The 27,966-nt window shown below is 46.8% G+C and overlaps 4 protein-coding genes and 1 long non-coding RNA gene across 9 annotated transcripts in view; 2 read left to right on the top strand and 3 right to left on the bottom strand.

The window, feature by feature from the left end:
- Nucleotides 1-715: 715 nt before the first annotated feature.
- Nucleotides 716-3,525, top strand: litafd (LITAF domain containing). The gene is made up of 5 exons (XM_028411337.1): nt 716-796; nt 2,192-2,241; nt 2,309-2,404; nt 2,494-2,683; nt 3,078-3,525. The coding sequence occupies exons 2-5, from the start codon at nt 2,196-2,198 to the stop codon at nt 3,193-3,195; spliced, it is 450 nt and encodes a 149-aa protein (XP_028267138.1). The 5' UTR covers nt 716-796; nt 2,192-2,195; the 3' UTR covers nt 3,196-3,525.
- A 1,100-nt stretch (nt 3,526-4,625) lies between these two features.
- Nucleotides 4,626-19,790, bottom strand: usp7 (ubiquitin specific peptidase 7 (herpes virus-associated)). 4 transcript variants are annotated; one of them, XM_028411228.1, is made up of 31 exons: nt 19,559-19,790; nt 15,871-15,975; nt 15,582-15,780; nt 14,436-14,574; nt 14,234-14,322; nt 14,042-14,150; nt 13,726-13,856; nt 13,498-13,552; nt 13,332-13,412; nt 13,022-13,112; nt 12,846-12,928; nt 12,612-12,721; nt 11,924-12,101; nt 11,494-11,638; nt 11,288-11,418; nt 10,683-10,817; nt 10,246-10,347; nt 9,568-9,673; nt 8,957-9,049; nt 8,808-8,875; nt 8,599-8,699; nt 7,886-8,039; nt 7,722-7,789; nt 7,331-7,439; nt 7,136-7,213; nt 6,950-7,050; nt 6,598-6,697; nt 6,331-6,450; nt 6,183-6,254; nt 6,011-6,101; nt 4,626-5,442 (listed from the first exon to the last, which is right to left on the bottom strand). In XM_028411228.1, the coding sequence occupies exons 1-31, from the start codon at nt 19,647-19,649 to the stop codon at nt 5,336-5,338; spliced, it is 3,342 nt and encodes a 1,113-aa protein (XP_028267029.1). In that variant the 5' UTR covers nt 19,650-19,790; the 3' UTR covers nt 4,626-5,335. The 4 variants fall into 4 exon arrangements, with proteins under 4 accessions (XP_028267029.1, XP_028267031.1, XP_028267032.1 ...); XM_028411230.1 differs by having other exon boundaries at nt 5,308-5,442; nt 7,331-7,433; XM_028411231.1 differs by having other exon boundaries at nt 5,308-5,442; nt 10,246-10,335.
- LOC114439424 (uncharacterized) lies at nt 17,441-21,435 on the top strand. The gene is made up of 3 exons (XR_003671060.1): nt 17,441-17,522; nt 21,088-21,194; nt 21,297-21,435. It is a non-coding gene; the product is annotated as an uncharacterized LOC114439424 (long non-coding RNA).
- Nucleotides 21,433-27,966, bottom strand: part of LOC114439336 (trinucleotide repeat-containing gene 6A protein-like) — a 39,459-nt gene continuing 32,925 nt past the window's right edge. For both annotated transcript variants that reach the window (XR_003671040.1, XR_003671041.1), the window contains exon 26: nt 21,433-21,741. The gene's annotated coding sequence lies outside the window, so the exon portion shown is untranslated. The remainder of the gene's footprint in view (nt 21,742-27,966) is intronic.
- Nucleotides 21,433-27,966, bottom strand: hapstr1a (HUWE1 associated protein modifying stress responses a). The gene is made up of 5 exons (XM_028411321.1): nt 27,577-27,966; nt 26,533-26,613; nt 26,117-26,184; nt 25,824-26,034; nt 21,433-24,235 (listed from the first exon to the last, which is right to left on the bottom strand). Exons 1-5 carry the CDS (start codon nt 27,770-27,772, stop codon nt 23,919-23,921), a joined length of 873 nt encoding a protein of 290 aa, XP_028267122.1. The 5' UTR covers nt 27,773-27,966; the 3' UTR covers nt 21,433-23,918.

Below are 27,966 nucleotides of genomic sequence, written 5' to 3'. Positions count from 1 at the left end.
CCATCCATCCATCCACCTATCCATCCATCCACCCATCCATCCACCCATCCATCACCCACCCACCCATTGATCCATCCATCCATTCATCCATCCAATTATCCACCCATTTATCCATCCAACCATCTACCCATCCATCCATCCAGCCATCCATCCACCCATCCATCACCCACCCACCCATTGATCCATCCATCCATCCATCCATCCATCCACCCATCCATCACCCACCCACCCATTGATCCATCCATCCATCCATCCAGCCATCATCCATCCATCCATCCACCTATCCAATTATCCACCCATTTATCCATCCAACCATCTACCCATCCATCATCACCCACCCACCAATCATCCATCCATCCACCCATCTATCTATGTAAATCTATGTAAACAAATTTTGAGCCTTAATGAACCTAAATATTATTATTATTATTTATAATAAATTAAAACAAGATGTGAAAAAATAATAATAATAATAATAAAGATTTAACAGAATTAGGGCGTTTAAAAAATAAACTGCTGTGTGAGGAACAGGTTATTCTCACCACACACACACAGTATCAAAGTCAAAAGCGTCTTTCAAATGTGCATTTAACCCTCAGAGTGACTCATCCTGCTGCAGCATCAGGTCTTTGTCGTTGTGGGTGTGGCTGTGGGCGGGGCTATGAGGACAGGTAAGGTACAGGTGAGGCAGGTGTTCCTCTCAGTTGCAGCTGTCTGGACTCTATATCAGGATCTCTCTCTCTCTCTCTCCCTCTCTATCACACACACACACGTCTGAGTGGAACAGAGCACTGAGGTAAGAACAAAACTGTCCTGACTGATGTCCTGTGTCCTCCTGTGTCTGTGTGTGTGTTTGGTGCAGCTGTGGGTCCAGCTGTTGTTGGTCTCATCAGTGTGTTTCTTTGACTCGGTGGTTTGTCCTCAAACTGAGACGTTCAGACTGAAACTCAGCTGTGAGCAGGATGAACGCTGAATGCTACTGATAATGTTTTATCCTCAGGTGTGTGTATGACTGAACCTTTCCGCTCTGTGATGCTTGTTTCAGCTGATCTTTGATCACACTGATTCATTGATTAATCACCTCCTGCTCATCAGCTGATCAGACAGTCAGGTTTGACGGGCGCTCAGGGCCATGCCTGAGTTTCAGTGGACAGATTAAAGCTGTTTCAGACAGAGGACTCACACACACACACACACACACACACAGTCTATTCTGCACTATTCTGAAATGTAACAGGGACCGCACCCAGACATACAGGTGTCTCTGTCTGTCTGTCTGTCTGTCTGCAGTGGTTTCATTCAAAGAAACAAAGAATTACTTTTTATGAAAGCAGCATCATAAACTGAGCCACAGCTGCTGAGCCTCACATCAGCCAAACATTAACGTCTGTCACAGAGCAGGAAACACAGGGACAGAGCAATCAGAGATGTGTGTGTGTGTGTGTGTGTGTGTGTCAGCAGGTTGTTCGGGTGACACACCCTCAGTCTGTGACACATAGAGAAACATGCAGCCGGGTCACATTCCTGCACCAACATATGTGTGTGTGTGTGTGTGTGTGTGACCCACAGTGACAAGACATTCTGTCATCTTCTGCTAATCCAGACTGCAGTGAGTGAAGAGAGGGGAGTGTGTGTGTGATTATTTAATAAACTGATCAGCTGATCAATGGGTTTAATGATCAGAGCTGATTCAGGGTGATTCAGGGACCATCAGAGCATTCCAAAACTCAAAGCTGCAGAGGTCAGCTGAGGCTGTCAGACGTCTGTGCCCCCCCACAGAGCATCTTTCTAAGAACACATGGTCTTCAGCCACCCTGACATGTTTGAACGGTTCTTTTTACATTTTAAATCCTGAACAGGAGTTTGGATTCTCTGCAGATAAAAACCTCAGAGTGGCTCTTTAATGTGCAGACAGGTCATAATTCTTCTGACTCAGAACTTTATCACAAGCAGACAGGTGTCACCGTGATGCGTTCAAATGCTGAGAACACAGCAGGAAACCTGATGACAGTCACTGAGCGGATTCTGTGAACAAAAGGTTCAAACCGCACCTCAAACATCCATCACCGAGCACACAGACACGCCCGGGCGTTTCCCGCTGGCGGCCCATCACTGACACACACAGCACTTCCTGTTGGTAGCGCCCCCTGCTGGTCAGAGCTGATCTGTGATTCTTCTTCTCTCTCTGCAGCACGATGAGTGCAGATGGAAACAAACAGCTCCCTGCCTACATCCTACCAGGTGACACACACACTACATCATCATCATCATCATCATCATGTGTCATTAACTCCATGTTTTCCTCCAGTTGAAGGTCAGTCGGGAGGAGTGAAGGTTTACCATGTCCACACCCCGTTCACACCTCCCACCTCACAAGAGACTTCCACCTCTCACGTCACACCAGGTAACCCCCCCCCCCCCACACACACACACACACACACTCTGAGCATGCTCATTCAGTGTGTCCCCCTGTCTCCCCCTCCCATCTGACAGTGTACACCAGTGGAGGAGGCGGCCTGGACTCTGAAGGCGGTAAAAAGAAGTTTGTGAGCTACGATGTGGGTCTGGGCCGGACTCCCGGGATGACCACCTGCACCTCCTGCCAGCAGCAGGTCATGACCAATGTCACCTACAAGGCGGGGACATACGCCTGGCTCATGTGCTTACTGTTCATCTGCTGCGGGTCAGTGAACTTTAACCATAAAACAGCATGTAAACAGCGACATCTGTGGCTGCTAATGGAACTGCAGAGTGCTGCTATCAATCAGACTGCTGCTCTGCTGTTATCATCAGAAAACATGAATTACAACAGATCCATGTTACTAATCTAACTCACGCCTAGCCTAAGCATGCAGCACTGGCTACTAGAAACAGTTAGCCACATTAGCTTTGTACCATTTATTGTTGGCTAAAATCCACAGTGTCAGACAGACTGTTGTGTTTCCGTGATTTACATTAGTGAATTCCAAGAGCTCAAATCGAGTCGACTGGACTCAGTTTAAATGAATCAGAGCACAGCAGGAAAAGTCTACTTATCGGTGTGCGAAGCTAACCGAGTGTGTGTGTGTGTGCTGCAGGTTGGTGCTGTGCTGCTGTCTGATTCCCTTCTTCATGAAGAACTTTAAGGACGTGTACCACACGTGCCCGCGCTGCAACCGAGTGCTGCACGTGGAGAAGAAGCAGTGCTGCAAATGACCACTGAGTCCCGCCTCCGTCTGTCACAGACTGCTCACACCTTTCACTGTCACTGCTCCTTTATTTACTCGTCCCATGAAGGCTTGTACATACGAGACGTGTTTCTTTTTCTGCAGTTGTTGCACAGTTAACATGTTTTTTTTAGAACTCCCATCAGACTGTTATATTTATGTTGTCAGTCTGAGCAGGCATGCATCATACCTGAACCCTCCCAGCAGCTGAAAGACGACTTTTATTCTGATGATTTACCTCCAAACAAAAGCAATGCAAAATCAAACACAGATTTTATGTAACCGTTATTAACTGTGTTCAATAAAAAGATGGAATGAAGCCCGCTGTGGTTCTGCTCCACCTCCTTGCGGCATGCAGACCCTCACTGTTGGTGCTGCTTTAGGGCAAACCCACCAGCTCACACTGCGATGGTGCTTGGTGTTAAAAGGGTCAAAGGTCAAGGTGCCGTGTGGTGATGACACAGCTGAATCATGCGTGTTAGGAGCTGGAGCACAGATCAGGGTGGGTTAGGAAGGGTTACTTCATCCAGTCGTTCCACAGAGTGGTGCGCCTCAGCTCCACCTGTAACAGGAGCCACCAACAGCACGCCAAAACCCCTCCTTTCAGCGTGCTGTTCAACGAGCACAGGCACACTACACCTCCCAGCATGCCTGAGACAGGGAGTCTCTGCTCCACCCATCACCACCATTGACGGACTGAAATGCAGAGCCAGGCCAGGCCGGCACAGACAGTCAGCAGAGGTGCGTTTGTTTTTATAGAAAATTTTATTCAACATACATTTTCCAGCAAAAAGGCAATATACAGGAATAGTTGTCGTACACTGCTGCTACACTGAGGATTTAAACTGGAAAAGTTCAAATGACGGTGTGATTCTGCAGGTACTGCACGCTTTAACAAGACAGACCAATGCAGTTAGTTTGGAAAAGAAAAACAATCCAAATGTAACAGAAAAAAAAATAAACTGTCAATGGTACATCAGGAACGCAAAAAGAAAAGAAACCTACACACAAGAAATATGAACACCTGGCTCCTTCTGTACCTACAACAGAGGCGTGTTTGTCTTTAATTTTACACGTTCATATTTTTAAATATACAATTCTTAAATGTTGTCTTTACAGAGCCAGCTATGCGCTATAGGGGTGCATTCCATCTGTGCTTCAAAGAAAAGAGAAAATAAATTCATCAGGCGACTCTCACAATGCTGGTTTTTGTCTCTACACAATCCTCAGCGCAGTGACTGCTCCCAACCACCAGGAGGCGACAGTCAGGGGGGGGGGGCCGAAGGGACGAGCCTGTGTGTGTCTGTGCGTGCGCGTGTTCAGAGGAATGACATGAACGTCCCGTGTGTGTTCCTTTAAAGCAGCCGGTCCTGAGAGACACAAAGTGCCGACGTTCCAGATGAAATACAGACAGACCTCCTCAGTTTCCCATTTATTTAAACAGATGCTGTTTTTATTTTATTATACAAGATCTGCAGAAAGAGACAAAAATCCACTTTTTCCTCCAACCAAACTAAGTGAGAAAGAAACGAGTGTAAACTTGGAAATACTGGTTTTTGTTGCACTACAGGACGGGAGCAGAAAACGCAGAGAAGCCCATCAGGGCGGCTCCCTCCTTCAACGTCACGCTGAGCACGCAGCAGCGTGACGCCTCTTCCAACAAACCTTTATTTAAAAACAACCCCCACAAATCTGAAAGGAAAAAAAAAACCGGTGAGTGGAGAGGATCCTTTTCTATTCACCTTGTTCTCTTAAAATCCGATCTGAGCTCAGAAAGCAGGCGGGCGACAGGAAGCCAGGAAACAAACGGCCTCAGACACAGAGAGGCCGTTAAAAAAATAAAATGTACAACAGAACAGACAGTCAGGAGGAGGTTGGTGCAGTTTATTTTGTGGTAGAAGAAGAAGAATCCGTCAGCTGCAGCGAGATCCGTTTCACTGGAGACGTAGTGCTGTGTAGAGCTGTGGGTGTTAAAAGTGATGAATACACACACATACGAGCACACACCCACACACACTCACGCGCGCGCACACACACACACGGTTGGTTACAGTCTGTGGTTATGGTTTGTTAGAGTAGGGGGAGAGGAAGGCGGAGGATGAAGAGGACGAAGAGGAGGGCGGGCTGCTTTAGTTGTGGATCTTGATTGCTTTCTCCAGGTAAGTGTAGCGGCCTCTCTTTGGAGCTTTGTTGAAATGATCCAAGCCCAGCCAGGGCCGCGGGTGGGACATGTTACCTGAGGGGGGGACAGGGACACCGGTGACAGAATGTCCAACAACAGCATAAACACACACGCACGCTCCTCCTCCTACCACAACATGACTGAAGAACCTGCCCCCTGGTGTCAGAGTGAGGCAGCTGCTGTGTTTACAAACAAAACGCTAAAATCTGTCGGCTACACCTTCAATGAGCTACACCTGGCTGCAGCTGGTTGGTGTAACACTGACCCATGAACACACACAACCCCCTGCAGCAGAGTTTTTGGACCCGGCCATGTCGGAGGGGGATAGATAACCGACAGACACAGGCGAGGAAATACAAATATGTTCAGATGCCGACAGGTCAGTGTTTGATGTTCTATTAGCTCCACCAGGCGCTGCAGCTCACTGCGACTCACACACATGCAGCTCAATGTCGGTCCAACATTCGGTACAGCAGCTGTGTATGTTTGTGCCTCTAATATCCTCTGTGTTGTGTTTTCTTTCTACGTCTGACCCCCCTCAGGGACCCGGAGACGCTGCCTGCTCCTTTTAGACAGAGCAGCGAGCTGGAATAAAGGTGTGTGTGTGTGTGTCTGTGAATACCTGGCTGTGGTTCAAAGTCCTTCAAGTTGACCTCGTACTCGTCCTCAGTGATGTACTGATGCCGGCCCATCATCACGATCGCAAACTTAAACTGAGAACACACACAGACACACTGGTTATCTCAGCAGGCGGAAGCCGTCTCTGTGAGAGTGAGTGAATTGGGATGTTTTACCTTCTCAAACTCCTTCTCCTGGATGTCCAGCATGGTCTGGATCCTCCTCATCACCTCCCGAAAGGACTCGCCCTGCAGAGGACAGACAGAGAGTCAAGCTCAGACAGCAGGGGCAGACGAACGGTCACACACTGAAACACACACTCACCTGTCTGATCTTGAGCAAGAAGGGAATCCCAAAGGTGCCAAAGACTTCCTTGTGGAAGTGAGCGACAGGGATCAACATTTCACTGTCTTTGTCCAGGTCCACCTGGTCCAAAGGAATCTCCTGCAGGACACAGAGAGGACAGGTGAGGTCCAGGACGCCACAGGTTAACACACAAACTGTGGCTCTGCTGACCTCTGCTGGCCAAAGGTTTACCCACACTGTACTGATGTAGCAGTGCAGTGTGTACACACACACACACACACTCACCTCTATTCTGAAGGTGCGGCTGGCAGCAGGAGCTAAACATTCTAGCAGCTCGTCCTCCTGGTGAACTCCGATGATTTTATAGCTTACTATCTCTAACAGCCTGCAGAGGCACACACACGGGTTAGGGTTAGGCAGAACTCAAACTCAAGAGTTTATAAAATGAGGCCTGTGTGCGAGCATGCAGAGGGTGAACAGCTCATATTTACATTTCGAAATACAGTAAAAACAGTTCAACCAAAAACACACTGCAGACTGAACAGAGCCTTTCTGCCAAGTGGCCCTGAACCCTGCACCTGACAAAGAGTTAAACTACACCAACACAGAGCTCACACACCTGCTCGTCAGAACGTACCTGAGCTTCTCTGAGCCTTTTTCAGACAGCTCCACTGCCTTTTTACATTCTTCCAACAGGTCCCGCACACAGCCATGTTTGTCAGGGTAGAGGGTGATCTCCTGCAACACACACACATATGGTTCACGTCTCTGTCAGTGTGTGTGCGTGTGTGTGTGTGTGTGTGTGTGTGTGTGTGTGTGTTACCTCCTCTCTGAACTGACTGTTGAGCCATATGGATTTAAAACTCCTCCTGTTCTCAAAGTCTGTGATCTTCATCTTCAGCTGTTTGGACCATCAACAACAAACAGTCACATCAAATCCACAAGAACGACACTGAATGACATCAAGGTGAAGATCAACATCAGAGAGACAATCAAACCCCCGAGGAGGCTGACTAACCTGCTGGTAGTACAGCTTCTTGGGCTGCCGCGGTTTGAAGAACTGCAGCAGGTCCCGCAGCGTTCCCTCATAGTTGTGTCTGAGAGGATTCCCTGGACCGTCCCTGTACCTGGCCACCACACCACCAGGCAGGGGGGGAGGACAACAAAGGGGAGGGAGGAGAAAAGCAGGATAAGACAGGAAAGAGGAGCAGCCAGAGAGGGAGGAGTAACAGGAAGACAACAAAGACAGGTGGGAGGGGGACAGGTTACGCAACATTTCTACTGCAAGTAATCAAACATGTGAAGGAGCATGCGAAGGTACACACACATATGAAGCTTTTTAAACTAGGAACACAGCAAAATATGTGTATCGTGTGTGTGTGTGTGTGTGGATGAGACAAGCCTCCTACCCCTGTGACTTGAAGAACTGCAGCAGCATGGGGTCTGTGTTCAGCCTCTGTGCTACCGTCTTGGCCACCTGACAAACACAAACATGGTGGAGTGCTGAGGTTTAAATCACACCAGGCTGAGGACTGCCCAGGTTTAACCCACAAAGAACCCATACACGGCATACCTGAAAATAGTTCATGCGGTTGGAGAGCGTGACCACAAAGCCGGGGTCGTTGTGAATGGTCTTGTCACAGAAAATGACGTCCACCCGGTAGTAGAGATCCCGGAAGTAGTCCTTGGCTGTGGGCAGCTCACTGCTGTCATTCTCAGGGTCGTCCCTGTGGGGGTGGAGGTAGGAAACATTTCTAACCAGGAACCTTCCAAACATGTGCACACACACTTCTCGTAATGTCTCCTCCAGTCTTAGTTTCATTTCTCTGTTCTGTCTGCATCAGTTTGATATCAGGGATATATGTGGCTGCTGTGGAGAACTTAGCCGACGCCCTGCTACTGTAAAGACGACCCTCATCTACCCTGCAGCAGAAAACATGTCTGAGCTCACAGTGAGGGTAAACTCTGTCAGCGTCTGTGCTAACGGACAGAATATCACCGTTTCTCCTATGGGGATCATGACATTTGTATTCAGCACCCCCATGTCCATGTGTGGACCAAAGCTGTCCAGAGACAGACTCCACCAGCTGTCCCTGCCTGGTCTGCTCGCCCCTCCTCTTCCTCCTACTGCTGTCTGAATCCTCTGACCTGTCAGCCGTTTTAAAAGTCCACCATTAATCTACGCCGTCCATGACGAGCATGTGAGAAATGTGGAAGTAGGATTTCTGGTTTGAGTCCACCGGCTGACAGTCACACTCACTAACTGAAACACAAACGGCGACTTACTTCTGGAAGACAATGATGTCCCCGTCCATGAGCTCATCCAGGGCCTTGTCCAGAGAGACGTCATAGTCCTGTATCCGCTCTGTTAGATTGGGCTTTACTTCCTGTGACACACAAAGCATGAGGGGAAACCTGGTCAGCACAGGACTCAGTGATGTAAACACAGAACGCTGTGAGTTTGTCCTTCAGAGTGTGAAGGCTGAGTCAGTCACCTCATAGAGGATAAGGCTAGTTTCCTGCTGAAAGCCTGCTCTCTCACACATGACTGGCAGCAGATCTCCTGGAAAAACACAAAATTCACTCTTCAGACTCCAAACGTGTTACTGCAGACAGACACAGACAGATGCTGACAGGCACTTACTTATTTTGCAGGATATAGGTGTGTAGATATGTCCACAATAATTTAAGCTTCTGGTTTTGGGGTCATACATCTTTAAGAACAACATGACATCATCTGAGGAGAGAAGGTCAGTCAGAATACAGTTCAGTTCATCTGAACATTTTAAGGAGCTGCACAACAAGGATGGTCTCAGTGAACTGAGATTAAACACTGATATTCTGTTTAAATGCTCCACAAACACAGAGGAAGGTGGACACTTACAGGTAATACTAATCCTGTGTGAAGAGATCGTGAGACATAATCTGTGTTCACACTAAAACCTCTGGTGCATCCGACTGTTTTTCTTGGGTGGAGGGGGCGTATGAGGAGTTCTGCTCACACTTCTTGTGAAGTATGAAAAGTCTAAAATGGTCGCACTCTACAGCCCTGCATATCCCACGGCCACTTTTATACAGTACAACAAAGGAAGAACAGTAACAGAAACATGGCTCTGCTTGGACTGAAGTGAAGTGACACTGAAGGTAATGTCTGAGTGAAAACGGACCTACAGAGAGAGGAGGACCTGCACAGGAGGACATGAGTGTGTAGTAGGCCTGGCTGTAATGTTACTGGGTGAGTGATAAAGAACTTACGGTCTTTGTCAAACTTGGGTAATGTGGCCCCGCTGGCTGCCATCTCTGGATCCACAGTCTCCAGAAATATTGTCCAGGGGTTCTCATTGTCACTCAAGTCAATCATCTGAAACATTAACATCATGTGTAAGTACAAAGGTAACATGGTGTTTATCCTCCATATAAAACAGAGTATCATTTCATCGCATGTGTCGTAAGAGTCGATGCAAAGCAGCTCTTAAACACTGAGGAACAGCTGGCTGAGTTCACATGTACCTGAACACTGCTGGCTGCGTTTCCCTTGACTCTTCTTACTTATTAAAATGGTTCGTGTGAAAGGACTGCTACATTCATACTAAGGCTGAATGTGATGCTGACACTGCACTGATTATTATAGTGGAATTCATTTACATTTGGGGTGGTTTAAATTACACATTTAAAATGTGCTTATGGGATGGTTAGAGTTCATCAGATCATGTAGGACATTGCTGGTTTGAATGTTTAGAAGAATCAGAACTCCGAGTACCATCTGGCCCGAAGCAGAAAAACAAAAACACCTGAGAGCCTCCGACACTCTTCTGTGATCAGGTTTCAATCCACCGCCTCACCAACTGTGTTCCCAGTATGTGCACGGGACAGAGATTGTTTACAGGTTCTTCCATCAAGTTTGTTTTTATAAACCCAGACGCAGACACTCACCGACTTGTTGCAATCGGCCTCGTAGTCGAGCATGGCGGGTCGCTTGGTTCCGTTGCTGCGGGCCTGCATGGGCCACAGCCTCATCTGGTCCTGTGGGAAACCCTGCAGAATGTCAATATGTGAGTTTCTCTCAGATTTTACTCTCAGGTTTAATTTACAGCATCATCAAGTCTGTTATGTCCTCATTCATCCAGCCTCACGGCATGGCCTGTTGTTGATCAAAGGGAGGATGAATGTTGCTCTTCACTGCTCACTGGCTGTTGGACTAAACATGGCAGGCAAACAGGGAAGTCAACAAGCCTTGGAGGAGGCTTGATTTTATTATTTCAGCATGAGTCCTCCTCAAAAACTGACTAATTCATGCTGTACTCATTGTTAGAAAACTCAATTCAGCGATGACCAATTAAAGCAACAAACATTACAGCTTGGGGTCTCACCATGGTCTGGGAGAGGTTTTGGACAAACTCTTGCAGCGTGGAGCTCTTCAGGACCTTGAAGACTGTGTACTTCACCTTCTCCTCGTCATACATGTCATTGCCCTGATGACCACAGAACTGGTCCTCTGTCACCATCTGCCAGAGGAAGGAGGTGAACAACGTCAGTGACTGAAGAACTGAACTGTAGACAAAGAACACTGGCTGCTGTGGAACAACAACACGATGCAGACAGAGCTTCAAAAGTGTTGGTTTTTACACCACATCATGTTCCTCACCAACATTTAACTGTTGTTTTTAATCACCTCAACAGAGGAACGCAATGAGGAGTAGCCTCAACGCAGACTTGACCAAATGTCACTGATGGGAATATAAAGGTAAATCATCATGTTGCTGCTTCGTCTTCTTCTCAGCTTGACCGCAAAATCCCACTCGGAGCACCAACCTATATGCGTAACACTGCAGAGGAACACGTCTAACCTGAGGAAACCCCTGATAAAATGCGACAGCCTGGAGGCAGGTTCCCTGCAGCAGCTGCAGCACAGCATCCAGAGGTGACTGAGCTTTTCTGTGTTGACAGTAGCAGAAGAATGAAACAGCATTCCTACCTGGACCTGCATGTAGAGGTGAGCCTCCTGGCGTTCCTTCCTCTTCTGTGCCTCCACCCTCTTCTCCTCCTGCAGACGCTCCACCAGCTGCTGTGGGATGTCCACGTCTGTCATCGGTTGGAGCACCTCACCTGGGACACAGAACAGCACAGGTCAGAAGAACCTAAGACTGTCAGAGTCGGACTCGGATGTGAGACGGTACTCACTGAGCTTGGACTCGCGGATGTAGACCAACATGTAGGCGTTGGTGCAGTGGCGAACCGAGAGGTCGTCATCGTGTCCTCCATAGTTGTGTTCTATGGCCTCCTCCTTGGTGCACCGTGACACGACGTCATCATCAAACTTACACCACTGCAGAGAGGCGACACGATGAAGACAACTGAACAACAACCCTTCATGAAAAACAGCATTTCATAATAACTGCCTTCGTTCAACCTGTCCATCCATCATTAATAACATCAACACAGATCTATTAAACATGTGAGTTAGGGCCTGAACATCAGGCGACACTGTGTTAAATCATTTATTAAATATTACTGCAACATGTTTTAGCTACATAACTAGTGACCCTGATATTAAACTGAATCTCAAATATGTTGAAATTGGTGAAAGGTGCAGAATAAAAATTGTTCTCACGATTGGTTCTTTGACACTCACTTTGCCGTCTCCTTTGGGATTAAGATAGACGACGTAGTGACCGCCATGGTTGTCCCCACTGTGCACGAGCACTGCGTGAAGGATGTAGTTGGCTGGGTCCTTGGAGTCTGGCTTCTGAAGGAACTCATCCAGAGGTAATTGATCTGGAAACTCAAACCTTTCAAGGGGAAGAAGCAGCGAGGACAGACAGAGACAGAGGCAGAGAGAGAGAGAGAGAGAGAGAGGTGAAGGGATGCAAGGATGAAAGAGGCAGAGGAAGAAAGGGGTAAAATATGTGGTGACAGGAGGGGGAAGAACACAAAACAGACAATAAGCAACAAATAAACACACAAAAGAAGCTCAAGCAGGTTTCAAACAAACTGCCACCCTGAGTGTGTGTGTGTGCATACACAAAGCCCTCAGAGGGCAGGTGCCTATGGCACCATAACAAGGATGACTCAGAGGTTGTTGAATTGAAGGAAAATGATCTTCTTCAGTGTGTGTGTGTTCTGAAAGTGTCACAGCATGCCACAGGACTATGAAACAACATTAAAAAATGCCATCAGGAAACAGTCTGTGTGACTGAGGGACTGCTCTGTTAACCTGTTGGTACTGTGTGCACCTGACCTCCTCTATATAACTATATATATATAAACATTTCAACAGGACAGAGTGTGTCTGCATGTACCTGTCATTAATCTTAATGTTTTGGTCGGTCTGTGGGTCATACATGAACCTCATCAGCTGCAGGTGAAGGATGGGAGGGAAGGTGAGGAACTTCACTCCTTTTTCTGCTTCCTGCAGAGTAAATGTAAACACGTCAGGGTTCTGGTCAGGACATCCCGTTCACATCCATCCTCCAGCAGCAACGCTCTCATTTTAACCAGACCTATGGATGCCACAGTAACCACACTTCTCTCACCTGCAGTCCATGCTCTCCTGCATCGTATTTGTTGTCACCATCTAACTGCTCGGTTGCAACGTAATCTTTGAACGACTCAAAGACTGGAAATAAGCAGAGAGCACGAATGAAATCAAGACAACATCCAAACTGACAGCAAACCAGTGAAAAGTGAAAAAAAACTCTCTGCAACTCACTGTTCTTCTTTCCTTTTATGCTAAGTTGGATGTCATAGTAGTCCTCTATCCGCTCTGACCGGTAATCCACGTGCTTACACTGGATGTATGACTGGAGAGACACACACGCACAGCCACACACAGAGGTCAGACTGTATAACACAACAGGCACAGCCTATTATTTCTCACGTCTTGATTTAACCTCCCGTCGCTTTTTTGCACTAGTTGAGCCTACTTCATGTCATTTCTGTGTCACAAAATGGACACTGAGCAAAATAAGCTTCTGTGTGGTCATATGATCAGAACTAATAAGAGTGAACAGGTAACGTACCACCATCTTTCCTCTGAAGAGCTTAGGGATAGTTCCTTCCACACAAGTGCCTTTCATTTTGTTCTCCACATTGTCCAGGAGCTGCAACATGCATCAAGGATGTAATGTAATGACATGTCAGTGAGTACTTGGTGTGTATTCATAAAGAGTCTATGAGAGAACTCACCACTCGGCACAGCTCCTGTACATCATGCTGCATGAAGCTATCTAGTGTTTCCCACCTTCATAAAAGACACACACACACACAGTGGAGAGTTAGAAATAATAACCACATGAATGTGTTCGGTAACATTTGTATTATTATAATCCAAACATCAGGATTACAAAACATCCTAAGAAGCCGTTGCTGGCTTACCATTTTCACAGGTTGGCTGTCAGAAAAACAAAAACTTACCCAAAGGATTTGGTGAGTTTCTTGGTGCCGACAGGTTTGTCGCTGTGCTGCAGCTCGTAGAAAACCCTCTGCAGAGCCAGGGGAACGCTCTTGGACGAGTCGTCTCCCTCTGTGGGCATCATGTACACCGCCTGGGAGGGGGAGCGGAGGATTCACAGCAGGATTACCACTGAGGCCAGAGGGATGTCTATCTGATTCGGTATTCTAACACATCTCAGAGCTTTATGTTCATGTGGTCAGCTGAAGGCAGTCAGCCAACAGGGACAGACATAATGTAAACTTTATAAAAGGAAAACATGCAGAGATGGAGGCGTACCCGTCGTAGCTGGTTGGTGAAGAAGAGCGTCTGAAGCAGGCTGTTCATGTAGCAGGTTGCTCCCTGGTTCTTCAGGCCCACGTAGCCTGTGTGTTTCTTAGAGTCCCAGCTGGTCACAGAGAGAAAACACACGGACACAAAAATCACAACATGAACACAGACGGGGAAAGAAAACACAAAACAACAACGTACGCCACTCCGTGAGGAGCGTCCGCCTGGACGTAGACTTCAAACGTGACTTTGTCATCATCAACGAAACCCCTCTCTGGATCAGTCACATCCTGAAACACAAAACCAAAACGCCGTCATCATCCATCAGGCCGGGCTGAAGTCAAAGTGGTTTATTTAAGGATCTTGTCCCTTTTTCCTTCATGAACACCGTTTCTGTACTCACACTCCAGGACATGAAGTTGGAGAAACCCCAGTCGTTCTCCTTGTGGAAGAACAGGTGACTGATCCTGCGGCTGAAGGACTTCTCATCATCTTTGTAGTTGATGATCTTCAGCATGGCCTGTGCGTGGCAAGACCATGACCTAAAACACAGGTTTACAACATTTTAATGAATGACATTATCATTTGATAATGATTTGTTACATCTATGAAGAACCACAAGACCAACAAACTGTGCAAGAAGGCTGGTTAAAACTAAACGTGTAAAAATGTATAAAAGAAGGTTTGTAATCAGTCGATCAAGATTCTCATTCACCCAGGTATTTTTTTATTTCAGTTTGGAGCAGAACACCCGTTAGAGCTCCTTTTAGACATGCTGTTGCTCCTCACAGCAGGCGTAATCAGTTGTATCTAATCAAGCGGTGACAACTGACATCTGGATGTGAAAGGACCCACAGCTTCCATCATCAAGACTATCTGATTAAAACACACAGGTCTCCTGACTAATGAATGAAGGATGTGAGAGTTTAAAACAGCTGAGAGATAACATGTCATAATTCGTAGAGAAGACTGAAGCAGGGCGTCTGGAGTCCAGCAAAAACATAAACAGACACAACAGAGACTGGTGGTTCATGCACAGCTTTGCAGCAGAGTTACCAACAACACTCATTTAACATCTGGGCCAGTGTTTGCCAGAGGGCAAAGAAACTGGAAGATGGTTTGACTGATGTGCACAAAATAGACGCACAAGGTGGTTCTCTGCAGCACAGGCTGTGAGGACATACGTTTCCAGTGCCGGCTGTCACCTCTGTCAGCACCTGAGCTGTGCTGAGGCTTCAGTCTGATCAGAGTTCATCCAGGTGAAGCTCTCAGTATTTTTACAGATTTTACCACAGCTTTTATTTTTTACCGTTTAGATATGATGTGTAGTCACCTCAGCAGTGACAGCTTCTTGCACTCACTGATTTGATGTGAAGGAAATATAACGTGTTTATCAAAGTGGCAGCTTAGTGAGGCTCAGCAGACAGTAACCTTAAAACAAACATGAACACCCCTAAATGCTTCATTGACAGTCTGAGACATGATGCTGTCCACAGAAGCTCTGGTACTGTCAGTACCCCTAATATGTTATAAAACCTGTCACACTTACGTTGAGTCTGACTCTGCATTGCACTGTAGGAAGAAGCCCACGCTCTTCTGGTGTGGCCGGTCCGGATAAAACCGTGGCATCACCATTATCTTCCAGGGAAGGTTCCGGACGAAGCAGGACGGGCTGAGCACCGACTCACTCAGGCGGCTGAAGCGCTCCACCACAAAACGAAAGGTGGCCTCTGACCGCCAGCTGGTGTCTGAAGGAAAGAAATGGAGGCCAATTAAACACCAATGCAACACTTCCACTTTGTACAACAGTACAATTTGTGAAATGTGTGCGTCCTCACCATCCTCCATGTCCTCCTCTGTATTGTTGTGTCCATCTGCCATGGCCACGTTACCATTGATCACTGGGTTGGCTGGGATTCTTGGAGGGTCATCAGTGTCCCCAGCTACACAGAGAGATACGATATAATCACACTGAATGGACAGCAGGACTCTAACACAGACAGCACACTGGATAATTCTCCCACCACAGCCAATGACACTCAAAAGAGTTTACTTTAGGTCACTTGTAACATCTGAACACTGAAGCGCTATTTTTGGGTGTTGCAATGGTCTTTGGATCTGCTTTACTGGGAAAGCCCTGCTTGGATGCGGCGACCAGTTTTCACTCCCAGTCAGAGAGAGCCAAATAGAAAAGAGAATGTGTGCGAGTACGCCTATAACAAAGACCATGAAGCACAACAGCAGGCTGGGTAATTATGGATACAATGCAGGATTAAGCTGCAAGTCATTGCTCAAACAAAACACACGCGCACAGAGGATAACTATGATCCCAGCTGAATCAGACAGCTCCAGCACAGGACCATCATTCAAAACAGACTGACGACAGAATCCCAGCAGCTCTCAGTCAACATCAGTGAGTGACTGAAACCTGCCCGGGTCCTGAGACGATGCCAGCCTGGAGGGTAACCGTCCATCTCTCAGACTGTGCTCCTCGCCTTCCTCCAGGCTAACAGACACACCGGTGTGATGTGTGTGTGATTCAGCAGGTAACGTTACTAACAGACTCCTCCTGCAGACTGACCTCGTTTCCCAAGTGGATTACACCCTGCTAATGGTGTCTGTCAGTCAACTCCATGACAAGCGCTTGTCCTGCCCACTGTGTCAGTCTATCCTGTCTGAGAAGTATATAACGACTAATGCAAGAACTCATTTTGTTCATAAAAGTGATAAATATGGTTCTTAAATGATCCATATGTAAGCTTTATAAAATTCTTTTCATTCGAGTGAGAGGTTTTAGGAAAAAAAACATTCTAATCATTCCTAATCTTCTAAAGTTCACAGCCTCTGGACTCAAAATGGCAAATGAAACTTCATCGTGCTAAATGTGTCCTGTGAAACAGCGTTATGCTGAGCAAAGAGAAAAACAGCTCCAGATGTGTGATTAGCACACATCAACAAGGTGATAATGGCCAAGCTGATCCTGTTACAATGACTTGGCACTGAGGGACTAGAATGCAGTTTTGGGCATTAGACCACACTGAGCTGTGTTCCTGGACCCAAACTGGATCACTTCAAATGGAATGATTAAAAAACTGACCCAGCTAATTTGACGTGAATCCTTCCAGAGAAACATTTAACAAAGATGTCTTTGCAAAAAAAAAAGGACAAGGTCTGTATTGTATTAATTGTCTACATTTTTGGAGAGCTGAAGGCGTAAAAGATGGTCAGACTGTTTGGCTTCAACAGTCAATACATTTAAAGGCACAGTGATAGTCTGAAGCTAAAACACCAACTGAACTTGAACATGGACATATACCAACTGAAAGAAGAACCAAAAATAGAGGCTGGTATGTGGATTGTGTACCACTGTGTGTAAACAGGAATATTCCTTTTCATTAGCTGTGTACGCAGCTGAGTAGGAACATGTTCCAGGAAAGCAGTGAAAGCAGGAATATTTGGAGCATATGAAAGTAATGAGTGGTCTTAGCAGGTAATGGATGAATCTTACTGCTACTGTGTTGATCCTCACAGCCTTAAAAAATATGTGTGTGTGTGTTGTAAGCAGCAGTGGGAGAAAGTGAGCAGTTTATTATGTCAACTTGTCTTCACTGTCCTTTTAAGGCTGCAGTGCACTGAGGGAGAATCACGAGAAAGTCTGCTAAATGCACCTGCTACCACTGAGGCCATGAATCAGGGAGGAAATCCCCATGTCATTTGAGGATAGATCTATAAATAATACGTATTTATGATAAAAGGGAAGGGTCTGGATATCCAGCAGCAGTATGTGTGCTAACAGATAATAAAATCAGTAAATGACGCAGTGAGGCTGAGGCTCCCAGCAGCCTCTGCTCGGGCCAAAGTTGACATCAGTATAAACTTGATAAAAATGATAGTGCTGCGGGTCTCTGTTAGTTTCAAACTTGCCATGCGTGTACAGGCCTGGGCCTGATTGCAAATCGGACTAACAAAAACACAGATCATTAAAAATGGCGAGCTCCATGCCTTTTGCTCCTCCATACAATGAAGCAGCAAATCCCCGCGCTGCCCCTGTGCGGGCCCAGCTTACCGCAGAGGCGACCGCCAGCGCCGCCACACCGAACAGACAGCGCGGCGTAGAACCAGAGCTACCGTGCAGAGAAATGACAAAAATCATCTACACTGGATGTTTAATAGTGTCATTGTTTATTCGGGACATGCTAAACATGTTAAACCGTCGCCACTCTAGCAAATGAGGTCTGACGCATCTGCGTGCCCGTTAGCTACCTAGCAAACACTAGCCACAGATTCATCCGCAGGCCTTTATTAGCTAACATTAGCTTTAGTGCCAAACGACAAGCTAGAATTAGTGCTAAAACGATAACAATATTCAAGAGCTGTTAATAATACGGGTACACGGGACATCGACACGTGTAATAAAAATGTAGAGGAAATGTGAGGAAAATATCAGAGGCCTAACGAGCAGCAGACAACTCTAACGATGCAAAATACAAGCCACCATTTTGGAACGCCACACACCCCCTCCGTGAGCATTAGCTCAGCAGCTAACTAGCATGCTAGCTAACGAATCAACGTAACGAAGTGGGCCTTTGAGCTAATTGACTAGCTTATTACCTGTTGGCTAGCGGCATTCTCTTCGTTTTACAAGCTTAATGATCACACGGGGTGACAAAACAGGTACTGTTGTAAAAACACTACCGCGGATGCAAGACTTTTTTAGAGCCGTTTGCACCTTTTAGGACCGAACTGGCAGATTCCAGATCCACAGAGCTACTCTGCAGACCCGCATTTAGCGTACAAGCCGTCGGGCACGATGCTAACACAACATCTTTTAGAATCTGGCGCAGTGTTACATGTCGAACTGTTATTAAGTGCTTTTATTTAATGATGCCGGTAACACGGACACAGATTATTCGGCTTTATTGACAGGACGGTCGCCTCGGAGGACTGCGGGCGCTCGTAACTGTCACAATCTACCCAAAGCAGTGTCAAGTCAAAGCAGCACGAATTAATTTACCCAGCGATGGATCCCCTTTAATTACCAGACTAGCAGCACCACTGTTTACATTCAGCTTATCGCTCATGAGCGGCCGAAGTGTCTGCGTGTTGACTGTAAACGGCGATGATTTGGCAAACTGCGCCGGATAATTTCTCACGAGCAGCGCGGAACGGTTTATTTACAGCTGCCGAGCAGAATGAATGATTTTAAAGCTAAATCTCGAACAGTGCGGTTGATCGGGACTTTAATGTGATCTGCACGTAACTGAATACTGTGCGCACACGAGGAGCATTACAAGTTCCATTTGCTTATAACGCAAAATGAGGTCAGCTCCACACAAGTATGCTGCAACGGACGCACAATCAGCAAAAATGCAACCGGCTACCCGAGCTAGCTCCGGGCCTCCATGTTTACTGTGATCTTGAGCTCAGCTCGCACAGATAAATCTTCGTTCATTTCTCATGCAGCTATTAAATTATGACATCGATGTTGTAAAGAGCCCGTCCACCCTTCGCGGGGCCGGTCCTTACCTTCCATCTCCATGTCCTCTGGCTCACTGAGCTGCTGCTCGCCGGCTTTCTGCTGCTGCTGCTGCTGCTGCGTGTGGTGGTGGTGGTTCATGTTGGCAGCTGTTGTTGTTGTGGTTGTGATGCGGTGCTCCCTACTATCTCTGTTACCCTCGACCTTGTCCAGGGTCTGCTCGGTGGGGAGCCGGGTTCTGGACTGCTGCTGAGGTGTGGTGGGATGCGGAGGTGGGGTGGACAGGTCGAGCCTCGGCGGCCGGGCCTGCTCTGTTGCGACCTCGGCCTTGTCCGCTGTCAGCGCCGGGGAGTGAGGAGGGGAGGTCGGCGGGGGAGCGGGTAGAGATACGCGGACGTATTTGCTCGCTATTCGCCCAATCTCGGCGCTTTTGGTGGGTGCGAGTCGCTGGCTGACGTTGGGGGTTGTGATGGATGGACCGGGGCTCCGAAGACGGAGGCCCGCTGAAATTAGCTAAATCAATCCGGCTTTACCCCGGGAAATGTGGGGCAGCAAGAGAACTCAGCACCTAGAGGGACAAATACCCCGTAAATAGCTAGCGCTAAGCTACCTGACACTCGGCAGCCAAATGGTTGTATAGGTACAACAATGAAAACAAAGGTTCATTTGCTAAAGACACGTTCAACAACTTTGCCTGCGATATCCCCAGTCCGTGTGCTCCTCCGATTGTCCCTCGTCTGGGGGAGAGCGGAGGGAAAAGCTATCCATTCAAACCAGTTTCCAATACGGAATAGCACTAGCGTTAATTTGGAAGTTCACGGAGACAAGAGTTGCCAGGGCCCGACATAAATCAGCTCCTCCAAACCGCCGCTAACGCGATAAACGACAAAACGCGGCACGTCGTTGCACTTCCAGCTAACCTCTGTCTTCTGGTGAGGAATGTGCCCGGTCATACAACGCTAGCTGTGCGGCGCTCGCCCCGCTCCTCCCGTGGTTTGTGATGTGTTGAGGTAAATCTCAAAATGGCGGTCGCGCTCTTCTCTTGAAATGTCACATCCGCATGGAGATCCAAACACGGGCCCATCCCCGGCCAAGTCCACATCCACGGAGCGGCTGTGTGCGCACAAACAGCGGGTTAAAAGTCACGGCAACACTTATTACAGTTATTACAGTTATTACAGTTATTAAACGGCTGGAGGGGATTTTACACACAACGCATGTCGTCCTAAAGGTGACTGTGGCAACAGGCCGCTAACTTACAATGACACGAACTGAAGTAACACTACATGAGTTTATTTACGTAATTTAGCACGTGAGATATTAACAAAAGTGAAAAATATAATTTTAAATAATCAGCATTCAAAGCTGATTTATTTTTATTGTTGATTTTTTCAGGGACAAAATAATTAAAAATGGATACCTAGCTGCTAAATAACACATATCAGTACATTTATAAGCATGTGCATTGCATTGATAGGGATTGATCACATATTAAATACATTTTTAAAAGCAACTTCTGTAGTGTTTGGCTGGTATTTAGGGCCAGTGTAAACTGGTTTCTGCTCCTGTTCTATTTCAGTTGCTGATGTTGTTGGTTTGATCAGAAATGACGGATGATTGGAACAAACCCCGCATCCGGTCATACATGTTCCAGCTAAACACACAAAGGCCAATGTTTCCATCAAGGTAATGAGTGTATGTTCTGTTGATGAAGCGGTTTAATGAACGCTGTTAACCAGCCGCTGTGGGACTGATCACACTCTGGCTCCATCTGCTGGTCTGTGGCAGGACTGCAGGATGGAGGTCTGACAGCTGGGCAGCACAGATAACAGCTACAGAGAAGAAGACAAGAACCAGCTTCACTCCGAATTTAAAAAGACGCGTGATCTTAATCTAATTTCTCAAATAAACAAATAAAAACTGCTGCAATTCAATGGTTTTATTTCTTTTACAATGTGAACCACATATATCATACCGACAATTAAATGTTAAGTATATAGATTAGCCATTTATTAATTTTTTTTTTTTTAGAAACAAATAAGTATCAGGAAACAGCTGATAATAGTGTTGGCTCCAGAGACACGTGGCATGAGTCAGCCTTTTGAAACAAAGTGGATGAAGGCCATGATTGGCTCAGGGAAGAAACAAAAACACAAAGTGCCCCCTCCATTGTAGCCAAACTGGTCGTAGCACTGTGGGGCTTTACGTCCTGTCAGCACACACACACACACACCTTTACCAGAAACAGCCCACTCAGCTGGAGTGTCACACAGTGTGTGTGTGTGTGTGTGTGTCTGGAGAAGAAAACTAAATATTCTGAATGCATCTGATGATGAGTGTGTGGACAGGTGGACAGCTCAGTCATCAGAACTGCAGCCAAGCTCCTGGTGGAGAAACATGGACGTCTCCTGTAATATTTGCTGAAGCTGCGCACAGCTTCTTCTTTTCCATCATCCATCTCTGCTGCTTTTCTTCATGTAGGAATATAAAAACCCAACAAATGAAATCTGTTACCAAAATATGACAAAATAAAAAACTTGGCATGCATCTAAAGAAACAAGAGAGCAGGCAGTAAAGTCTGATTTATGCTTCTGTGTTGCACCTCCGTGGAGCCTCCGCCATTGTGGGCATGTTTTCTTGTAAGTGCAAACACTCATCAGCATCAGGAGTCGGAGTGGAGCTCTTGTCTGTTTGCTTCTGATGTGGAGACTGAAACTGAGCGGATCACGTTGTAGCTGGAGGTGAACAGCACCTGTTGGTGGACTCCCTGCAGATCAGAGAGATGCTGGAGAAGATGGAGGCTGGACTTAGGTATTTGTCCAGCTACTGAGAGACACAGATGAAGAAAATACATGTTTTCAGGTGTTGCCATTTAAATGTGATGATTTCCTGCCTTCCATCTGTTCCAATTACAACGTGTTCCTCTCAGCACAGCAGCTGGAAATGTGAAGGAGGAAATGGCATGATGGCATGCAGACCCATGGAGTCCTGTTGTGGTTTCCGTGGAGGTGAATGTCAGGCTACGACGTAGGCTACAAGCATAAATCACGAGGTGGAGCAGACATAAGGGGCAGGAGAAGGAAACACCGACATCTCACAGGTGTTAACAACTCACTGTATCACTACAGCGACTCAAGTCCTTTACACTGTTAGCTTCATATGCTAAAGAAGGCCTGCTTGGGTTTATCTCCAATCCTTCTGACCTTAATCATAAATCAGGTCGATGCCAGCGTCTCCTGCTCTGCTCCTCTCTGAACAATAAAAGGCAACAACCATTTTGAGAACGATACCAGCCCCAGTCATCCATGGTATTAATGCACACGCTCCTCACACCAACAGAAACAGTCTGTGAGGACGTGACGCCCGATATCTGCCAGTCGTTTTGGGAAGGACCGTGAACACTCGCAGCGGGAAACACTCAGAAGATCTCTGCCATACGTGGGCTTGTTGCAGGCTACAACTGGAATACAATGGAAGAGCCGATTTGTTTGCATGAGTTAGAGGTGAAAGCTAAGTGCAAAAATCCTTATTGCAACTCATCAGAATCATCACACATAAAACAGCAGCTGCATTCATAATAAGACTGGGCTAAAGAAAGGGGGGTTTCTGAAGCTGAGTACACAAAGAAAATATTTCCTTTCATAATTTGGAACAACAAATAAACAAAGTGAGGAGAAATTAACTTGGCTATTGCTGCAGGGGCAACAAAACTACAACTTTAACACTGCTGGTTGAAAAACTAAGAAAGAAGGAGCTGAAGTTGGCTGAGGACACTGCGAGTGTCACTGGCCTGCAGTGGCAGAAGAGGCTGAGTGACGCTGCACGTGAGCTCCAACCAGGCCCGTCAGCTCCGACATCAACTCAGAGCGGTGAGCACAAAGTAACAGCAAGAAAAGGTGGGGGTGCTCCACAAAGCTGGCTCCAACATTTGGCGAGCAACTCAATCCACTGAGTGACAGGATTTGATCATGGCCCTCACTTCCTTATTAAGGTGGTGGGTGAGGATGGGTGAGGTTTGGAGAGGGAGGGGCACAAACGTGTCAAAGACCAAGTGGCTGTTTTCTGGTGACGCAGCGCAGTGTGTCCACACCGCTCCAGTCGTTGGTGAGTTCTTCGTCTCCTTTCCGGGGCAGCAACGTCTGAGGAATGTGTGATGTCGTCCAGACTTCCCAGCTACACACACACACACACACCCTCAAACACACACACACACTCATCAAGTGTTCTGATTGTACATCAGTGATTTGTAGTTATAGTGTTGGAAAAGAAGACAAGGAACAGACTCATTCGGCTGAGAGCCCGGTGTCTGTCTGTACATCTGTCCACAGATGCCACCATCCTGCTCGCCACCCCTGGCTGTGAAGGCGACCTCCCCTTGGCCTATACACACACACACAGGCAGGCGGCGCGTCAGATCATCCTGTTGCGTTTGTGCGTGGGGGAGTCTGTGATGACATCACTGCACTGGGTGGAGTTTCGTTTCCTGGCCCCTCCCCCACCAGCAGAGGCAGAGCCTGTAGAGTCCAGATGTAGAGCCATCTCCTCTGAAATAAAAGTGTTCAGATCGACATCCTGCAGCCCATTACGCCTGCTGCGGCACACCGGCCCAGAGCCAGAGGAACTGCCTCCGCTTGCTCCGCCTCCATTACTGCTGCTCCCGCTCACGTGTGTTGGAGAACCTGGAGCACCGGAGCGGACACTGATGCTCGCCATGGCACCGCTCAGACCTACAGGAGGAGGAGAAACAGACATTTGATGGAGATGCAGAAAGGTGTAATAAATCTTTGCTGGTTTAACTGTCGATTTAGGAGCCGCTAACAACGGTTTAAGTGTCAGCTGGAAAGTTACAACCCATCTATTATCTTAAGGGCTGCTGGACAAGCACATCTTGTATATCTTGAGGTCTTTTCCTAAATACATGAAGGAGCCAAAGGAATCAGGATTCATCTGCTCACATTTCATAGAGGTTTTGTTATTCAGAAGTTTGAAGCAAGGCGACTTCTTCATCTCTAAGGAAAAATCTCTGTGGCCTTGCTTCAAACCATCGAAGGAAAAAGACCCTTGATGACGGTTGATTGAGACAGTTCTCTTAATTGAATCCTCAAAATAAGAAATCTTCGATCAAATAAAGTGACACGGGCACCTTTCAAAGACCCGCTACAAGTTGGTTGAAGACTTCGTCTACGTCAACACAAACTTCCTGGTCTAGTATGGGATTGTATAAAAACATATTCATGTGTCTACACTGTTATGTGATATTAAAATGTTTAAAAGTAGTTGTAATGAGGAGGAGGGATTCCCTGACACTCTGACAGCACTTCACATCAGTCATCCTGGTACTCCATTTTGGACTTTTAGGTGTTTTGAAAATACTAAATAATAAATAGCTGCTTTAGAAGAACCTAATAAAAGATAAACTTTCAGAACAAAATGGTTTCACTCACCAATAAAAACAGTAAATAGTACAATGAGCTTGCTGTTAGCAAGAGTGCCTGTGACTTCATAAAGGAGGTGAGGGTTCCACATAAAAACACAGTGGAGCAAACGAATAAAGAAACACAGTCTTCTGAGTTTTAACCCAACACATCAAATCCTTTCGTTCCAACTGCAGTGAAATGTTTGTGCCTACAGAAAACTCTGTGTACCTAACCAAAAGTATAACTCATCGTTTATCCAAAGTCAAAAGTACTTCATACAAACATCGGTAGTCAAATCCAAAAGGTATGTGATGTCTGAGCGAGGAGACACTGAAACCGCTCCTGTAATTGAAACCTGAACATGATCACGTCTAACTTCAGTCCACCCTAAAATGGCCCCTGAAAAATGTGAAGCCTTTCACTTGAAGAACTAAATATTCATCTGCATTGACAACACAACAGACCCTGCAATGTCACTTAGGTACAGACGCAGTTACACTTTTAAAGACAACCTGTGTTCAGTTTGGCCAGATGTTCTCAAACACACATTGCAGGTGTCAACACAGTGAAGCCCTATCTAACCATTGGCCAATACTTACACACCCCATGCACAACATATCCTTATCTCTGAGCCACATGTGGCCGAGTACGACAGCTGAGGGACAAGCACACGATCACACACACAACACAGTGTCTCTCACTAACACACTGTGTGTGCTACCACGAGGATTCAGGTGGTGACAGTCTGTGTCACTGTCCGTATGTTAACAAACGTCAGTGGACTTATTAGAACCACACACACTCAGCAGTGAAGCTGCACAGTAAAAGATAATGTGTCATTAGCGGCTCTCAGCACAGACTGCTGCTCCACACCACGGTGTGGCTGAACTTTGCCTACCATGCAGTGCTATGGCCTCCCTGAAGGGCTGCAGGTCTGCTTCCACAGAGGAGCCGGTCTCAGCTGGCGAATTAGCCCGACTCGGGGCCACCATGGCCAGCCGAGTGTTGGCCCTGCTACTCCTGTGTGGTGGTGCCTTTCCACATAGAAAGCTGATGAGATCTTCCCGACGAATGGTTCTTCGACGCTTTTTCACCCAGGCCAACATGTCCTGCAATCCAGTTCCATCTGTTAGCGGATGTAGCCTGTACACAACAAATATAACAAGGAAGAATCGGAGGGTCGAGACGAACCTTATTACGACGCTGATGTCCGATCTGGATGCCCCGATCAAAGCTTCTCTGGTGGGCCTCCACACTCTCTGTGACAGTGGAACATTAACACAACACGTGAGCAAAAGTCAAAAACATGTGTAACTGTATTAGTGTCATGACTTGTACACATCATTAACTACTAGATTACTATGTAATCCTACTTTTTGTATCACTGGCAAATGACTGTTTTTTAACCCCTCGAGGAACATGTCAAAACAAGTCAGCCTTGTGACAGACGGATCAATATCTAGCTGTTGTGAGTGATAATGAGAATATCTGTTAACCATTCAACAGATCAGTCTGTCAATAAAAACGTCTACATTTCCAAGTGCAAAGACAGTCGATGTCCTCACTGATGGGATGAAGCACAGGTAAAAAGGAAGACGTGTTGTTACCTTTGTAAAGGTTGGTGACGGCTGTAGCAGCGTTCTGAAATGGCACCCACAGTGACAGGCCCTGCTGATGGCATACTCTGTCTGTAGGAGGAGAAAGGAAACAACGTTCAGATTCTAAACATGACATGAGGCTCCTGTGAGCAGCCAGCAGTCAGGGGTTGAGGTGAAGATCATTTTCAATCGCCATTTTGTCTCATCTACAATTGCAGGGACAGGGTTTGGCATAAAAATAACTGTCAGCCGGCGCTAGATGGCCAGCTTGGCAGCAGGTTGTTTTGAGTCCCGACACATGAACTTAACTGCCCTCTCAGCAGTAAAGTTGCAGAGCCATGTCAAACACAAGCTACCAAACATGGATTCACGTAACACGTCAAACTCCGCCTGTGCGAGCTGGGCTTCATTTTGACCGAGAGGACCACAGCCGCAGCAGATTGTACACAAACCAATCATTCCACAGCGAACCAATACTATCCTCGCCATCTTGTGATTAGAACACCAGCTAACAGCATACAGCGAACCGTGCGTCCGGAGCCAAGCGTACACTCACGATGTGTTTGTTTCCACTCTGTAAAGGACACTTTGACGGGCGGCCGGTGTAACAGCTGTGAACACTGACAGCTTACTGTCATCTGGGAATGTCGCGTAGCTACGTTTGTTGTTACCATCGCCATTTTGTAACTAGCCAGGCTAACGTTACATTAGCTCAGCGCTACTGTCTAACTTATTGTCAACAAGACAGCCTGCAGTCAAGAGTATTCACAATAACTTCAGCTACTTTAATTATGTTCCTCACTCTGACTATAGTTGTTTAATAACACTCGATACTTGATAAACACTACATTTCAGTTCATAAGTCATTTTTTTGCCACGGCATTATATCACCTAGCTAAATATAGCACTGTTAAAATCATCTGTAAATGATAGTTTCCAGTACCGGCTAGCTCGTTAGCATTCCACCCTGTGGCCAGCATTAGTGCTGTGAGGTACGTAGCCAGGCTGCTAACAGCTAGTGGCATAAAGGCGGACAGGCAGTGCCGCTCCTACCTTTGTACAACTGAGCCACAGCAGTGGCGGAGTTCTGGAAGAGATGCCACAGTTTATCCTGGTCGTTGTCGGCCTCCTCCTCGCTCAGCTCCCTCTGCTCCGCTTCGGCCAAACACTGCCGCTCCCATTTTGAGAACCAGTGCTCGGGTCCGTGTTCCTGTATCTCCGAGTCTCCGTCTTCCTTCTTCTCCTCCATTTAATGCGCCAGAACTCGAAGAAAATTCGATTTCAATGTTCAAATAGTTAATATATGGACACCGTGTGAAGAATTAAATGACTAAATACATGAATACTGTTACTGTATATTTCTGTTTCGCACTACAACATAACACTGCTACCCCTTCCTGCCATCTGTGAAGATAAGCCTAGCTAACTATTTCTCCTACTTGC

The sequence above is a fragment of the Parambassis ranga genome, chromosome 8, assembly GCF_900634625.1.
Source record: "Parambassis ranga chromosome 8, fParRan2.1, whole genome shotgun sequence".
Taxonomy (NCBI): Eukaryota; Metazoa; Chordata; class Actinopteri; family Ambassidae; genus Parambassis; species Parambassis ranga.
Note: the sequence above shows the minus strand (reverse complement) of the source record. Positions and strands in the feature narration are given on the sequence as shown.

Coding starts and splice junctions, on each gene's coding strand:
- litafd (XM_028411337.1), top strand. CDS start 2,196: ATGAGTGCAGATGGAAACAAACAGCTCCCTGCCTACATCCTACCAG. Junction 2,242..2,308: donor CCCTGCCTACATCCTACCAG/GTGACACACACA, acceptor GTTTTCCTCCAG/TTGAAGGTCAGTCGGGAGGA. Junction 2,684..3,077: donor TTACTGTTCATCTGCTGCGG/GTCAGTGAACTT, acceptor TGTGTGCTGCAG/GTTGGTGCTGTGCTGCTGTC.
- usp7 (XM_028411228.1), bottom strand. CDS start 19,649: ATGAACCACCACCACCACACGCAGCAGCAGCAGCAGCAGCAGAAAGCC. Junction 10,818..11,287: donor ACCTCTACATGCAGGTCCAG/GTAGGAATGCTG, acceptor TTCCTCTGGCAG/ATGGTGACAGAGGACCAGTT. Junction 7,051..7,135: donor ACAGTCAGTTCAGAGAGGAG/GTAACACACACA, acceptor TGTGTGTTGCAG/GAGATCACCCTCTACCCTGA.
- hapstr1a (XM_028411321.1), bottom strand. CDS start 27,772: ATGGAGGAGAAGAAGGAAGACGGAGACTCGGAGATACAGGAACACGGA. Junction 26,614..27,576: donor TGTGGCTCAGTTGTACAAAG/GTAGGAGCGGCA, acceptor CTCCTCCTACAG/ACAGAGTATGCCATCAGCAG. Junction 24,236..25,823: donor GGAGGCCATAGCACTGCATG/GTAGGCAAAGTT, acceptor CTCCTCCTGTAG/GTCTGAGCGGTGCCATGGCG.